The sequence below is a fragment of the Zalophus californianus genome, chromosome 1, assembly GCF_009762305.2.
Source record: "Zalophus californianus isolate mZalCal1 chromosome 1, mZalCal1.pri.v2, whole genome shotgun sequence".
NCBI lineage: Eukaryota > Metazoa > Chordata > Mammalia > Carnivora > Otariidae > Zalophus > Zalophus californianus.
The window spans coordinates 159,551,773-159,570,187 of NC_045595.1; the positions used below are offsets into that span (position 1 = coordinate 159,551,773).

Here is an 18,415-nt window from a genome sequence, read left to right on the forward strand (position 1 = left end):
ATTGGCAAGAAACACTGTCAGTTATTTGCCTTGAGTGACAGCTTCAGTTCATTGATTTGTGAGAAAATGTCTGCAAAATTACTCAAGTCTGAATGGCACAGTTTGTTAGTCATTCTTTTAAGTAAAAATGGTTTTCCACAAAAAAGGCACCTAAGTTCAGCTTGGAATTCAAGCACACAAGCACTTTTATGCATATATCCCATCTAATCACACAGAATAATACCCACATACACATATTTACATATACAAACCAAGTGTTTGAAATCTTGAAAACTGATCTGTGTATTCCAACACCTGAAATACTGTTCATAAAACATTTTCCAGGTTGCTAAAAATTTTTTAAGTTACCAAAAATCCACTGACATATGGTTACTTCTGCATATCTCATGATATTTCCAGATTAGAAAGCTTTTAATAATATCAGCATTGTGCAAATAATTTCAAGAGCCACACTCCCTACAGTATTACTGCTTGACTGAAATTCCTGCTATGATCCTCAGCAAAGTCAAGTAACGGTATCTATTTCATGGAATCTACTAGCCCTGACTTTCCAAGAGTAAATGCTATTTTAGACTGAACCAGAGTATTCTAAAAGATCTACATTTGCATCCAGATTTTTTCTATATCAGAAATCAAACTCTATTTGTTATGTATATTTTTCCTGAAAATGATCCCTTGATCATTTTAGTTGATTTGGGAAATATTTTTTCACATCAGAGTATACAACTCTCCCAATACAAGGCTAAAATACAGCATTATTCATAAAATGGAAATTGTTGTCCAAAATTTTAATACAAAGAAATTTTATATCAGTGTTCAGTATTTCATGCTGGATTTGAAGCTGAATGAGATAAAGAAACCCACTAAAACTGTAAGCAACATTGGCCAGTCTGAAAAATACTGGTCTATAATAGAGCGGGAAAGCAATTTCTAGAACAATAGGTATTCTATGATCACATTTGTATTAAAAAAATATTTGCAGATGTAAATGTGGATGATATACACATGAATGTAAATTCATGGAAAAAAGGGTGGGAGAATATTTAAATTCATAACAGTGGTCATTGCTGGAGAAGGAAATTATGTATTTGGTGATGGAGCAATGAAAAAGGACTTTCACAGTTGACTATAAATTTCTGTAGTTTCTGATTTTTTTTTTGTTGTTGTTCCAAGAATATAATTACAGATTACCAATATAATGTTGATACAACATAACAAAAAGGTAAAATACATTTTAATGTCATTAAGTTAATATTTGTTTCCTAAATGAAGACTCAACTTTCGTGGGATTATTACCTAATACATGACAAGCTGGTGGTATTTCTTAATTAATCTTTGCCTTCAGGCAAGACATTCCTTTTTATTTCCCTCACACTTATGCATGCCTCCATGTTCTCTGCAGTATGGTAATAGCTCCCATTCAAGGAAACTGCCTCTTCACAGTACCAGGCCTCATTCTCCTAATTTAAATTAAGAAGAAAACATCTCAGGGATGAGTGTTGGCACCATTACCACAAAAAGCAATAATCACACAAGGTGGACAAATGTGGGTAGTGAGGAAGTGCTTCCTTCTGTAGCTTCCCAAGGGTAGAACACTGATGGGTACAACAAGTGGGACTCTGTTCCTTAAAGCCATGTAGGCATTTGGGAGCATGGCCTAGTGACCGAGTTATCTAGGAGGGCTGAGGGCTAATGACTTCAAGCAGGAATTACCACATCACTTTAAAGGTGGCAAGTTACCTAGTGAAGTGGAACATTACAAAGGCATTTAGTATTACAACATGCTATCACTGCACAAACCTAATCAGATAGTAATGACACACTTACATATTTCTTGGTAACCGAGACACAGTTCTGTGTATTTTACATTTTGAGATCACATTAATTAAAACACAAACAGCCACATAATTAACATATGACATTATAATGCATGAATCACAACAAATTATCTCACTGATGGATAATGATTTTAGCCTTTTTTTTTTTTTCCTTTTTTTGAGGGAGATTGCGTGCGCAAGTGTGCCCATGCTAGCTGGTGGGGGCGCAGGGGAGGGAGAGAGAGAATTTTAAGCAGGCTCCAAGCCCAGGGCAGAGCCTGAAGCAGGGATGATCTCACGATCCTGAGATCATGACCCTAAGATCATAACCTGAGCCTAAATCAAGAGTCAGGCACTTAAATGACTGAGCCACCCAGGCACCCCTAGCCTAACTTATTCTTTTTTTTTTTTTTAAAGATTTTATTTATTTATTTGAGAGAGAGAGAATGAGAGATAGAGAGCACAAGAGGGGAGAGGGTCAGAGGGAGAAGCAGACTCCCTGCTGAGCAGGGAGCCCGATGTGGGACTCGATCCCGGGACTCCAGGATCATGACCTGAGCCGAAGGCAGTCGCTTAACCAACTGAGCCACCCAGGCGCCCCTAACTTATTCTTAAAAGCTTTATAGAATTAGGAATTATTTCATCTCCAACTCAAGTTCTGACTCTCTTAAGCAAAAGAGCTAACCCTCAGCAATATTTTATAAAACCAGTTTTATAGCTAGAAGAGAAAAACAATCACATTTTTCACCTGCTTAATTTCAAGATGAGGAAATGTTATTAAATGGTCTCTGATTTCGAAGTCTAATGTTTGTTACTCATTGCAGATGCTCTCTCATCAATTTTCTTTCTAAACTTTCCATTACTTTTCCATATGGCTCTTATTTCTACCCAGATTTATGCTTTTGAGTATGCAATTTACTATAAATCAAATTACTCTAATCAACAACTGAGTAATTGCATAACTCCTACCTCCGAAAGCCAGGAAGCATTCCCTAACTCCAAGCATTCTAAAAATTGTAGTTTCTAGCACTGTCAACTCAAATCATCCAAGGAAAATCCTCCTTTTGTGTTTACTTGGTAGCTAAATACATATATAGCAATATTTTTTAAACTAAAACCAAGGACAGATGATGATCAAAGTGAAATAATTTTTCCCCGATTCATAAGCTTTTATAAATATTTAATTTGAAGATATTAAATAGTAAGTTATATAGTCAGTTGGTTTTACAGACAGGAATGAAATTATACACAGTTAGGGTTGTCCTAGAAAATTACCAACAACATTCTAAGAGAATGCCCAAAACTAAATCTAGAAATCCTCTGATTAATTACTAGCTTTGTGAAGGGAGGAAGACCACTTTCTTTCTGCAGCAGTTAACAACAGCTCTAGCTAAATATTTTGTTGACATTCCACACTACTTGTCAAGTTCGTTTATTTGCCAAGAGAGATGTGAGGCTACACTCTTTCTGTGAAAACAAGGTGTCTGAAAAGATGGCATGTCTTACCCGTCAGACACCAGCTTCTGTTAAGACAACAGAACAGGTGACCCCTGGCAATGACTGCAAAAGCCAGGGAACGAATGTTCCTCACCGCCCCATTCTCAGGCAGGAGACTATCCGGTCAACTAAGATACAGAAGCTGACAACATCTTAACACATATATTCCCTTGGAGTTTTCCCACCAAATTAAATTAATTGGTGGGCAAATAATTTACCTTATTTGAGCTGAAGATACGAAACATATCTTTGGAGGAAAATATTATAGAATATTCCCACAGGTAAAAATAAACAAACAAAAAAGCCCAATATAGGGTCAGAGCCCAAAAGGTTACATGGATATGAGAGGAAAAAAACGAAACTACTAACGCTAAGAGTACAAGTATTCAAATATTCTGATGGTTTCAACTTTCCCTAAGAGAGCATATTAATCTAGGTATAGAACACGAGACAGAAGCATTTAATCGATACCTTCACATGAATTATTACAAACTAATTCCAAAAGAAAATGTAAAAGTTATCATAAATATAATATGGGGACGAATATTCGTACCCAGAATTTTAAATTGGAATATAAACCTTTTGTTGCTAAATAAAGGAATGCTAAAATTTAGACCTTGAGTATACTGAAAAGAAACATACCCTACCAAAGGCATTCAATTTTTCTTTTATTTTGTATAAAAATGCATATTTTACAATGAATCTGTATGTCAATAAAACTATATTAACAGTGAGTCTTTGGCCATAAACTTTTAGTAAAAATCTCTACTCTTAATACAGTGTTACTTTGTTCTATCCATACTGGCTATCACATCTTTTCTTATCAATTTGTCAACAAAGTTTGATCCTTCAAATGTTTCAGAGAAATGATTATGTGTTATTAGGCAACATTTAATGTATAATGACTAGATAATACTCAAATAAAATACACTGCTTACTATTTTTTATTTCATGTTATTTTAAGTATAACCATGAACACATACCTGATATAGATCTTTTTGAGGCAAGGGTGGGGATCGTTCTTCATACATGGGAGGTGGTTTATGTGTGGGTGGAAGGTCGATCCTGCATTAAAAATGTTAATAAATGTGATTGCAACATTTAGCAAGGAAAAAAAAAAGAAAAAGAAGGGGGAAAACAAGGTACTCTTAAGTTTTGAGAACCTCACACTAATATTTATATTAGTGTACACACTTAATTCAGTTCTTATATTTCCATTAACCTATCACAGATGGGGGGAAAAAACTTGGTTTTAAACTTCTAATGTTTAAAACCAATCTAATTGATTCATTTAAAGAAGTAACTCAAATGGAAGCATTTTTCTGAAAATTATTAAGCAAGTAACCTAGTACATAACCAATTTAACTTCAGTATTGCACATTTTTCCATCTGACTATGCCTACCATCATTTTAAAGATAGTCAAACGTGTGCAATGGAAGGCAACGTGTCATAAAAGTAATTTAAAAAACTGTATCTTAAAATGATAATAAAAAAAATTATACTGCATTTTGGAAATACTTCCAAACTAATTTTCAAAACCCCTGGTTACTCTTAGAATATCCATCATGCAAATTAAGATTTTTCAATCTAAAGACCATTATAAATCTTGTCACATGAAATAAACAAAGAGGCCATTACATCCTCAGGGAATACATTTATTTTTGCCAAAATAACCTAATAAACTTTTAAAAAACTTATATTTTCATGTATTTAAGTATTGTTATAATAAAAAGTATATCTGGTTGCTCTCTGAATTTTAGAGAACAATTTTTTATATATTCTCATACTTTTGAAGTTCAAAGATAACTAATTTTCAATACATGTGATGACTGAATCAAACAAAAACGTTACTTATATTAAAAAATAAAAAGAATGAAATCTATAAAGGCCAAAGTAATTACAAATTCTCTGTGGTCTAATAACTTTTCAAGGTGGGCATGAAATAATAATTTTAAATGAACAGAATTCAAACAACAAATAAAATGGTTACATGGATGTAATTATTTAGCCTACTAGTAAATTATGTTTTTGAAATTAGAGAAAAGCCTGAGATAACTTGGAAACTAAAATGAAGTTAACCACACACTACTCCTGAAATAGTAAAGAACTATACAGATTATTATTACATATAAATATTTTAACTATAAATATTAAAGAATCAGTGTTACAGGTGTTGCACTGAAAAGGTACTTCGCAGTTCTTATTGAAAGGTAATTATTTCCTTTCATCTAATGAAAATCACAGCAGATTTATAGCTCCACGGTGCCATCAGTCACTTGGGGGAGAAAACTGAGGCCCATGGAGGTGCTGTGACTTGTTCAGGATCACACCACTACTTTGATCATGACAGAGCTGAGACTAACACTCAAGTTTTCTTTAATCTGAGAAGATCTATGCTATCGTTGTGCCAGATTAGAGAGGCAGAGACATATACAAGGCATTTATGAAGACAGAAGAAATACATTCTTTGAGAGACAGCCTCATGTCCTAATATAAAAATATTAATAATTATGTAAGAAATAATGCCATTTGTATAAAACGCCACAGTTCATAAACAACATCTTATTCTACTCATCACAACCATGGAAGGTAAATAGGAAAAATATTATTCACATTTCACAGATGAAGCAACAACGCTGTTGATGGAACTCAGTGAATTGGGACATTGGTCTTTTTGATTCTACAGTGAAGTGCAATTTATGCTTTAACATTCTAGCTCAATGACTAGGCCCAAAATACTGCTTTCTCTTTAAATAAAAAAGTTGCACATTTTGTAACTCACCAAAACCAAAATTGTTTAAGGAAAAAAGCTTTAAAACTCGATTTGATAATTCTTGGCAGTTGAACATTAATAAGATCTATCTAGACTAAGACTGGCATATACAATCTGGAGAAGCAATTAAACTTCTAAGGTATTTTGAATCTCTCTTTCAACCACACTCCATCAAAGACCTGCGTTTTTATTCACAAGTCAGGACAAAATAAAGTGTCACTACGTTATCATCTGGAAAGATGTCCAATATATTTGTAGGTGAAAAGGTGTCTAATATATTTTTGTCTCCAACGGCTCCTTGACACTATTTACCAAAACAGTACATTCTGATGCAACCATGGTCATCTCACAAAGATCTAACCGTATCTTTACTCCCATCCCTCAGACATTTTACACATGAGTAGCTGTAAAGATAGACTGACTCATACTGAACGTTGAACATGAGCAAAAATGTTACTTACACTTTGTCAAGATAGGATGGTCTCTTTTTTCGAGGTGTCAGCAGGACGGTCACAAAGACAGCGATAATGAAGAGAGCAAGAACAGCTCCAATTACAGCTCCAGCTACGGCTACAGAAGAGGTCTGCTTAAACGGGACATCTGTAAAGCAACAAAAATTAGGCTTTTCAAACAATTTTAAAAGTTCTTAAATTTGCATACCCTAATTTCTAAAATGTTCAAAGACTGATTGAAGCATGTTACCCAACAGCAAGCTTAGAGAACCCCAAATTGGATTCGTTACTTTTTGTAGGATTACGCTAAGACCCTTCTTCCTTGCCAAGATATCACCTTAGCACCTCAGCTTTGCTTTTTTCAAGCTATGAAAATAATATCCTCAGTCAGATAGCAACAAGTGAATCTATTTTCTATGGACAAAGAAATGTCTGGAGGAGAAAAGGATGAAAACTATTTTAAATTCTTACTCTAAAAGATAAAACAATTTTTTTCATTATTCGAGTTAACCAACAATATATACATTTACCATTTTTATTCTAGTAAGATATAAAAGAAATTCTATTAAGGAAACCAAAGGGTTTCAAGAAGGGGCAAACCAAAGACATAAAAAATACCCCAGATCTAATAAATACAGTTGAAAATGACACTGTGTATGTTTTTAAATGGAGGTATTATAAAAACAGCACTTGTTGCAGATAATTTCCCTTAATTCATGAACATTTAATACAAAGTACACTGAAGATAGTGTCTTTACTACAAAATTAAATGGAAAATCATCCCTATCCCTTGGCTGTAAACACACTACATCATTTCTAAATACCAATTTCTCTTTCCTAGCCTGCACCATAAATTTTGTTAAGGATTTTAAAAACATATTTAGCAATTATCACTTTATATGATCCTGAAAAATTAAGTCACTCTACTTTATGAACACTCAAATAAGGGAATTTACCTAAAACTATTGTATCTAAGTATTTTCAAGTATAAATATTTGGATATGACAATACAATCAATCCTTATGTGTAAATATTTTGATAATTTCAGTGACATTAAACTTTTTGAGTAACTACCAAGTACTATCAATATACACAATTATATTTTCTAACCAATAAGATGTTTAAGATAATATTGTAAAAATGAAAATACTGCAGTTCTAAAGTTAAATATTCTGCCCAAGCTCATTCAATTAACAACTAGTAGAGAACAAAGAGTAAAATAAAGCTAGCCGGGGCAGGCTAGAAGCCCTCACCATTACGTAAGCCCTTGTTGGGAGAAAATGGTTTTTGCAATATCTAACATAGACTCTCCTTTTGGGCCCCCACTTGGAAATGAACTCAGCTTTCACTTAAAGGGACATTCACATAAACTTCTAAATAACTGCAATGACCGCTGGAAACAGACATGGCAAATTTAAAGGAAATTAAAGCACTATCAGTTTTGAAATATGTTTCACCAACTTACCATCATATTTCCATATAAATACATATTTAGAAGTATTTTCCAACTCTGTTTCTATTAAAATGTGAGTTGCATGGTTTTTTAGATTGCTTAAAAAATGTTTTACTTTTTTTTTTTTTAAATAGGCTCCATGGAGTGGAGCCCCATGCGGGGGCTTGAACTCATGACCCTGAGACCAAGACCTGAGTTGAGATCAGAGTAGGACGCTTAACCAACTGAGCCACCCGGATGTCCTTAGATAATACAATTATTTTAAGCAATATAACCAGCTTACTCATTCGGGATCTTACCCTTATTTGCTAATACATGCCTAGTTTATCTTCCTATTACTGCTCATTTCTCTAATCCCCACTATCTCCATTTGAATATGTGCTATACAAGGAAAGCTCTGAAATCCAAGCCAGTCAAGTATTATTCTGCTCTTGTAAATGTTCAAAGATTTGGAATGACCTAGGAATAATTTCTACTCTACACTATCACTTTTCTCACTGTATAAATTATAGCTTTGTATTCAGTCTTTTAACAATAGGTCATTTGAAACCTATTAGGGTTATGTGCCTGAGGTTATGTGACCAAAGGCCATATACATTGTCAGTGGCACAAATAAAAAATCCCATCGTGTCAAATATGCTACTTATGCCACACTAATTATTCTAAAGGTTTTCCTTTAAAGGAAATCTTGATTTTGTTAAAGGATAAAAAGCAGCCCTATCATTTTTGCCTAAGTGTACTGAATTCAAATTTGAGGGTTATCTTGATGGTGAGGACAAAGTTAATACCATATTTATATTAATACTTCCAAAATTATTGTTGAAAAACCCAGGTTACTCTTTGAATTTAAGATTTTAAATGTACAGGTCATTATATTCTTCATCAAACTGCACACCTCCAAGAAAACCTTTCAGTTAATCTTAGCAAAGATATTAAATTTGATAGTGCTTGTAATAAAACATAATCACATACTTTTCATACCCTAAAGTAATTCCCAACTCTATACACTATTTTCCTATCCTTAAGTAACTCTCAAGTCCAAATAGACACTATTTCTAAACATTTAAGTTACGGTCTACTTATCTACTTCTGTCCCATTAGCCTTATAATTCCTAGCTCCAGGACTCTGTAACTGAGAGTTGACTGCATGTAGACCATAACTCTTCCTTCTATTTAATTAGGCATACTTATTTCACTGGGTTCCATTCATTCTTTATTCATATTTGTCTTTTTTTTTTTCCACCTCTTCTTAGTATCAGAACAGTCTAGCAAGTGCTGAAAAGAGCAACTGAAAGAAAAGCTAGGTATGAATCCATTTACCAACTGGATATTCTATAGAGGTAAACTATGTTAAATATATGGGATAAATTTCATATTTCCCTTTCTGATTTTTCTATTAATTGACAAAAAAACTAAAGAATATATTTAAGGGTATTAACAGGTGATGAACACTAGTATGAAATGCAAAGGAAGGGCTGAAATTTCTTGCATTCAAAAAGAATTTTAATGAAAATTAAGAATTTAGTTCTAACACTGTCTCCTCCACATCTGCCCACATAATCTACATAGACTCTATATTATAACAATAGAAAAAAAGTAAGCAAATGTATAAAAATTTGGCATTCTTAAACATTCAGCTAATTTACTGAGTGACTGACATGAAGCAACATTACTATCACCCAAGGAAATGGCCTACTAAATCTTAATGATAGGCTTACAATCAGTAGAAAATAAGACAAAAGTGTTAAAATATTTGACATTAAAGGATTGGTGTTATGTGTATCTCAAAAGAATAGCTTCCTATTTTCATGGCATCTATATCAACCCACATATATTGGAAACTCATCCACAAAAACAAAAGAAATAGCACTCCCCAATACAACAAAAAACTTAAGAGCCCATAACCAGAGATATCATGCCTATGCCTTAAGGCGAAAATGTTCAAAAATCTGTTAACACATCATACCAAAAGAAACAATATAGATAGGAGAAATTTCATTACTTTTTGAAAAAATATACATATAACTACTAAACTGAATTTAAGTTTGTCTTTATTACTGATACATATGAATAAAAAATATGTGAAAGCTATTCAAACGTGTTCATCTAATTCACATCTCACAAGATTTGAAAAAAAAATATACAGTAAAATAGAGCAATTTGCTAAAACCACTTAAAATGGGTGAGTATAGAAATCTACAGGCCCTTTTCACACTTATATTCAAATACTAAGTCCTAACAATTACTTGAAACATTGTTTCATTTTTTCATTCCCTTCACCAAAACTTCAGTGATGTCATCACGATTCACACATTTATGTGAACTATCTACAAACTTCTATTTGCTCTCATAATATCTATCACTGTATTACAAATTTTCCCCATGAATATATCTCATTTTTATTTTTCAATAGCCTCCTTAATGCTTACCTTTTCAATACATCTAGTTCTTTATATCCATCCAAATATTTATCTCACCACTTTTTAATAAAAGTCCTCTCTCTGGGTCAGAACAATGTTGTCAGCATCTCATTCAACAAATTCTCAATAGTAACCTAATATGTGTCAGGCACATGCTAGGTGCCAAGAGAGCAAGGATGAATTTTACATAGTCCCCATCTTCACCGCAGAGAGCAAAATCCCCAAAGTGGGGTCACAGAATCCATACATGTATATTTTCCAACAAAGGGATTATCATCATTTATCCTGTCCCTTTTAGGATAAGTGATAATTACAAAATACATGTTGTACTAGTACATTAATATGTGGACTGGCACTGGTAGCCCTACTTAGTCCAAATGTCAGGAGTTAATGTGCTACACAAGGCACCCACAAAATCCTGTAGGAAGTGTGGGGTGGGACAGTTCCAGAATGAAATCCAATAGACATGTGGTTGTTCCCTCTCAGCACAGTCAGCATACTGTGACCCACTGCGATATATGAAAGCTCAGCTGAGTGAACCAGTAACCACCCTCGATTTAACAAGAGGTCAAGAATGTAAAGGAGGCACGACATGCGTGCCCTGGGTGACGGGTGAACATCTGACACTAGACCAAATGAGGGTATGGTGCTAATCCATGTTATATATTAGTAAGCATTTACTCCCAGTAGATGTCATTCCTGCAAAGAACTGGCAGAATGAAGAGAACACCAATAATGAAGATGCAGACAATGACAAAACCCCCTAAAACAGCAATGCAAATATCTAACTCTTAATGCATAAACTTGATCAGTTACATTATGAAGTAAAACCATAGCCATATAATCAGATGTTGATGGGTCAACCAAAAAAACTGAAACACATTAGAAGACCAAATAAGATAAAGGTTTACATTCACTCTTATTAATGATAAACCTCACACTAGACCCATACTGTGCTGTAGTAGTAGGTAATATGAGGTGTGAGGTTATTTGATTAGCAAAACATTGAAAAACCAAACATTCTGAACAGGAGACTAGCTCTAAAAACAGTAGTTGGTATTAAAACTGTTAAGGTCCCCAACAGTGTACTTCTTCCATTTAAATCTACTTGTTTTTGAGAGGTAGCATTTTAGCTACCAAGTATCGAAATAAAAACCAAATAACAAAATATACTGAATATGGAATCAAACCCCTGAATCACTTAATCAAAAGTCTAAAACCAAGATAAAAAAAAAACACAAAAAAACAAAACAAATGAACAATCATATGGTTTGAGCTGGACCTTGAATATGGAAAAGGGTGGAAAGAAAAGTTCAGGTAAAAGCAGCACGGACGTAATTATTCAGACATCAAAGCACATAGTATGGTAAGAAAAACAAGAGTTAATAAATCTAGACATTAAGTAGGTTCCCGGTTAGATCTAGGCTTTGAGCATCTAATGACTGCAAATATCAAAAGAAAAGCAGGTATGATGTGCCTTCCGACAGAAGATACCACCACTTAAGTAATTACCCCCCCACCCCAAATTAAACCTTAACCTTATAAAGTTTCTAGCCCTGACAATTTACAGAAAATAGAGAGGTACAACTGGCACAATCCAAACCGGGAAACTGCAGGACACACATGAAGCCATTTCCTCAACAAATAAATTACAAAGCAAAAATCAAGGGAGGAGGGGAGTGCCTCACAGAGAACATATAGATTGAAAGATAGAACAATATATGGATTACATTCAGATACTAAATAAAACTGCAAATTAATTTTTTGTGTAATAATAAATTTGTGGTTACTTTTCCTAAATGTTCCTTCTCTTTTAGAGCTGTGTGTTGATATATTTACAGATGAATTAATGGCATGAGGGATTATGTGGGTAAGAGTTTAAATGGAACAAGATTGACCATGAATTGGTAATAATTGAAGCAGGTACATGAAGGTTCATTTCATTATTCTATCCTACTTTTGTATAATTTCCCATAATACAGTGTTTTGTTTTGTTTTTTTTAAAGGGAGGCCAGTCTTCTAGATTTAGTTACCTCTGGCTTAAAAAAGTTTAGATCAGGCTGTCCCTTTAAGACTAGGTGTTTCCGGAGATATTTCTCATAAATGAAACTGTGAAACTGGATATCATATCTCTATAGAAATATTATATATGTAGGGAAATGGGGCCTTGACTTATCCTCTCAAGTTTTTAAGATTATAAAGTTATCCTACTAAACTCACTTTCACTCTGCTTCATGCATAGCATCCAGCCAGAACAGCAGAAAAGATAAGTGAACTAGGACAACCCAAAATTGAATCAAGTTTTAGCCTCATAAACTGAAATGAACATGATAAAATAACTATTAACAAGGTTCAAGAAAATGACCCCTAAGGATATATACAGTGAAAGCTTTTATAAGCAAACCTATCACTACTCAACTCAAAGTACATAGGTACCAAACAAAACAAAACAAAAACAAAAAAACTTGCAACTTACTGGAATAGGAGAAAACAAATATTAAACAGAAAGCATTTTTTAGAACATAGAAAAGGTGATATGCCATGTACACTATTCCAGAGATTCTTTCATGCATGAATTTCCATTGGTATAACAAGAGGGAAACCGGTCAAACTGTATGCTATTTAAAAACAAAAACAAACAAAAAAACTGCTGCTTGAAGATAATTTAAAGTTTAGGAAAACAAGTATAATTTTAAACATCAGAGATAGAAAACATGGAGGTAATTACAATTAGAAACAATGGCATTTATAAAGAAAGCCATTATAATGTTTATAAGTGAAAAACACTAAATGCCAACTTACAAAATATTTCGTGAAATATGTTCATCCAAATGAAAGCCAATATATATAATTTATGTCAAACTCACAACAGCAAAAACATTCAAAATTTGTTTTAACTGCTAAGACTAGAGAAACAGATAATTCATGACTGTAGAGAATGTTATTCATAATGTGTAGATAGGAAATAGGAATTAAATGGTCAATTAAAAGCAAATTCTATAATGGCTAACCTACAAACTTAGATGCTCTCTCAAACTTTAACTGTATCCTTAACCTGATAGAGTCTTATTTGGTAAGAGAAATAGACTTCAAATTCCCACAAAAACTTAATTAAAATATAAGAACTAGGTTATACATACAACACATACATGCACATACACACACACACACACACACTCCATCAAATAACATAATGAAGACAAAGAAGGTAATACAGAGACATAGGTTTGTTATAGAAATATGCCTCTAAAGAATTTTTTAAAAACTTTTATTTAAAGATTTGTTGCATGGCTATTAGGGCTACCACCTGATAAATAACTTGGTAAAAAATACCACTAGTACAAATTAAAGTTAAATCCAAACCCAATACACCAAAAATGTGAGAAAGGAGATTCTTAGGGATGATACATTTCCAATTAACAAGTAAACAGAAAGAACAATTAAATCTGTATATCATTCCTCTATTAGAATTAAAAATTCAATATGTGTACCATTTCTTCCTTTCTTATATTTTACACTGATTACCTCCACACATTCATAACTTCTTGTTCATATACCTTTAGTATTTATCAAAAACAAAATTAAACTCAAATCAGATGTAAAACTGTTATATTTATCTCAATTTTTGCGCTCACATACAATGTACTTCCTACAAGCCCTTCTGCTACACATTTAGCTAGGGTTATCTTTAGAAAACATTCCTATATATGGCTATCAGAAGCAATACTTACTACTGAAAAACCGTAATGGTTTCTTTAAATGTTAGACTTATCAAATAGAAACCTTTTAGGCACATGGTAAAATACTAAATATTTCAACTATAATGTATTACTCAAATGTCATTTTTAAAGTTAACCCCTAGCCTATTAAAGTTTTAATATATTTTAATAAAAATGGCAGGAAAAAATAAAAGTTGCATTCATCATCCCTGCATTACTGAAATATTTTAACCAGTGTGGAAGAAAACCCTAAAGTGAATACAAAAATGAAAAGTCAGTTCAAAGAATAAAGAAACAAAAATAAACATGGTCAAAATAAAACATTCTTCCATCTTTTCCAGAAAAAGAAAAGGATTTTCATATGTATCTATCAATTAGCTGCGTATATCACGGATATTAAAAAATTAATTTAACAAAAATGTTTAATAATGACTATTCATGTTCACAAATAAGTCTATATGTACAGTAAACAAAGTTCTAATAAACAGCAGTGCAATGCTTCAAAAAGTCTTAAGTAGTATCAGATTCTTACAATTTTGAAATCTTTTCAGTTTGCCAAATGATTTAGTTTAAGGATACAGAATGTATCAAACACTCACTTGTAGTTTTCCATGTCAACCTCTCCCCTCTCCCATCAAAAAACAAAACAAAACAAACAAACAAAAACAAAAAAGCCACCCTAAACACATAATGGCCACAATATAAAGGAAGGTCTTAATCACTAAGTATTTATATTTTTGAAATGCAGTTCTTAAAATACATTGATTTCCTTCAAATAATACTCAAGTTGAGATTTATACAGTGATTATCCTGCTCAGATTCATATAGCATTTCAAACCATTGCTCTAAAGATGAAATTGTGAACAAAAAGCCACAAATTCACATCTTCCATGGCAAGAATTTTAGATCCATCTTTCTTGTGGCCATATCAGTGCTGGTATTTTAATTAAAACATAAAGTCTACTTCAATCACAGGGTATTACCAATAAAGTTTTGCTTCCAATGACTTGGACCAAACAGTCTTAATATTTGTGTATCAGTGGTTAAGTATATTAAAGCCAGATAGTCTTAACAATGTATCAGTAAGCTTACCTGTATCCTTAGCTGATATATTAATAGTTTTAGACTAAGTGTGTGAATGTTTGGGAAGAGAAATAAAATAGGTTCCTAATTTCCACAAAATACTGCTAGTTCAAAGAAAGGAAATTATGTTATAATCGTTTAGAATAAGGCCTTGACTACTTGCAAAATTCTATGAACATGTTAGAACTTTGCCTTTAGATGTGATGAGAATCATCAGGATTTGGGTGGTTGGGGGGTAAAAAAAAAAGTACCTACTTTGCCTTTTTATTAACAAAATAATTTATTTATGATTTTCCTACTAACTTCCACTTCAATTCCCTGGCAAAACACCTAAGGCAATTCTACACAGTCCTTTTTCAAATGAATCATCAACAGAAAAAACATATTCTTTGGGCTTCAAAATAGCTGTCATTATTACAATTTTATAGGACTCTACTGTAGAAGCAATTTAATTACCTCACAAATAAGATCCACATTTGAAGATTTAGATAACATTTCTTTTAAAGATACATGATTTCTGGAAAGAATATACTTAATGAATTATGCAAAAAACAAAAACAAAACATAAAACCTTATGATGTTTCCAGTTTTAATTGGAAAAACAAAAACTTGAAACAAATACATACATTTAGGAGGAAAAGGAGGATGGTTTGCCAATATCCATCAGCAAGTGTTAGCAACTGGTTCTATAATTCAGATTTTTCTCATTAAACCTCAAATTTACAAGTCTGTTCTAATTTTTCTATATATTTACCCGTTTGAACAACATCACTATTAGATGACTAAAACAAGATGGGCTAAAAAATTTTTTGTATAGTTTCTTGGCTGACATGTCTCATTTCTGAAAACCAGTACTCCAATGCTAGTTTACCCACGTTGTTCCATATACTGAAATGCCCTCTCTGAACTTTATTTAACTGCATACCATCTTTTCATTATTATTCTTATATTTAGGACATAAAGCACTCAAACAAAACTATGCCACTTAACATACCAAAATCCATGTTCATACAACATTTAAGAATTGTCCTCCAGAGATGAAAAAAATTGTAATAATTCTGTTTAAAAGGCATGTTTTTATTATAACTCTTGTACGTATTTTGGACAAAAATACTGACCAGCTAATTATGCTCTTCCACACATCATGTTCACTGAGTTTACTACCACAGTTTTAGTGCAACAAAATATCTTTGAAAAGCCACTCTACAGTAATTATGGCAAGGCTCATTAAAATGCAGAGGTAAAGATTCCATTTGTATAGAAACTTAGAAAATAATGTTTGAAAAGGAAAGGTGTTTTATCAGGCTGAATATTTTTCTGTATACTAAAAATATATATAAACATTTCTTGAATTAGTTTTATAGTCAATTTTGATGTAGTATCATTTAGTGGTGATAAATTTTGAGAGGTATATGTTTAACAAACATTATACTTGAGATTATAGTCTTAGGTAAACATTTAATACACAATGCCAAGGTAGTTTCCTTTTTTTTTCTTTTTAATTTTTGTACCAAAAAAGTCATACATTTAATGTTGACATTTCTTCTTACCTTTGTGCCTCAGACCAATAAAGTACTCTGCATTAAAATTTAAATCTTGAGACAGTAGTACAGCATTGAAAAAAAAAATTGTAAAGCAGCTCAGATACATTGAACCCAGATTTTACATTTTCATTTGTCAAATTAGAATATAAAAAGTAAGCTTGAAAATCAAGTTGAAAAAGCTTATTCTTCCTCAAGAAAAAGTATGAACAATCTGAAAATGATCAACTATTATGAATGAAACATTGTACATTGGTAAGTCACATTTAGTGGTTGCTAAACATACCACTCCCTCCTGGAAATTACTGAACCATCTACGTGTGAAACCAAGTCATCTTCATTGTCGTCGTAATGTTCATCGCTGACGAACTTCATTCCCATTTTTAGATCTTCATAATAATCCATTGGTCTTTCAAACCTACTGAGATTTTCTACATTGTTCCACTGCGTTTTTTCAGGCTCTTCTAAATAGTCTTTCCGTATTAGATTGTTCACTGGATTTTTATTTTCTTTTTTCACACTGTCTGGGTAGGAATCAAGCTCATCTTGTTGAAGAACATCTATTTGTGATTCTTTTTGCATATCTGATGGTGGGATGTAGTTCTTGGCAAAGTAGTCTCCACGAAACGTCCGTCTTCTCCTATAGCAGAATATTCCAGCCAAAACACTTACAAGTACTATGAAGAGAGCCCCACCCACTACACTAGCAATGATTGTGCCAATTGTGTCATCCTTAATTGTTGCCAAAGTTGACAATGGGAAGGGCAACTTTTTTGGTTCTGTTGCTAGATCCTCGATGTCAGCTGTTGAGGGTTGCCACTGAACTGTAGGCTGAAGGGTGGTAGTAGTAGGAGGATCTAATGGAAACAGTAAAGATAGACAAGACACAGAAAGGCAAAGAATGTCAATGCAGGCTGATTCAGCAGCAAGTTGAAAAGACAGCACAGTTAATGAATATATATTCATAGTAACAATAGTTTTTCATTCTTAAGATCAGAATGTAGTGGTATTATATATTTTTAAAAAAATAACAAAACTGACATTTAGCCAGTTACCAATGAAGTAAAAGGAATGAAAAATTACCTATGGTGTAAATCCTAAATTATTCTATTCCAAGTTTAAGCATGGTATTGTACTTCAAGGAATACTTTTTTTTTTCTTTTTTTTAATGAAGAGCATTACTTAAGTGTCCTACACACAGCTGGCTTAAGAATTATCAGACAAAAAGATTAAGTAATCCAAATATACATTTTCTTAGCCAGAAGAACAAAGAAATAAAATGAAAGAATAAAAAAAAAATTAAAGTATGTTTTCTTAATATACATCTTTACCTAATTTCATTTACTTTTATAAGATCTTAACTTATCCTTAAAAGAATGAAAAACTATAGATTCTTGTTAAGTGGCCATAGTATAAGCTGTTGGTTTAATAATTCTCTCAAAAATATTTTCCTTAAGTAAAGAGAAATCTTCAATTTTTAGAAAGGACATATGTAGTACATACCATTATTTAGTAATTTAAAATAAAAAGCATATGTTTAAACTGTGTTAGCCAAATGGGCTATATTATCAAATGAGACTAACAGACAAAGACAAAGTAAAAACATGTTACCAAGTGTTATAAAAATGTCATCACCATGTCTATATCCCATGGGTAAGA

The 18,415-nt window shown here is 32.6% G+C and overlaps 1 protein-coding gene across 3 annotated transcripts in view; it reads right to left on the minus strand.

Annotated features, from left to right (window-relative positions):
• NECTIN3 (nectin cell adhesion molecule 3) overlaps positions 1-18,415 on the minus strand; it is a 126,478-nt gene that overhangs the window by 42,730 nt on the left and 65,333 nt on the right. For 2 of the 3 annotated variants that reach the window (XM_027583128.1, XM_027583126.1), the window contains exon 6: positions 16,711-17,613. In XM_027583128.1, the coding sequence (XP_027438929.1) occupies positions 17,033-17,613 (581 nt within the window). In that variant the 3' untranslated portion in view covers positions 16,711-17,032. Of the gene's footprint in view, positions 1-4,297; positions 4,380-6,549; positions 6,689-16,710; positions 17,614-18,415 lie in introns of those variants that run through there. The other variant, XM_027583127.2, reaches the window with a different exon arrangement.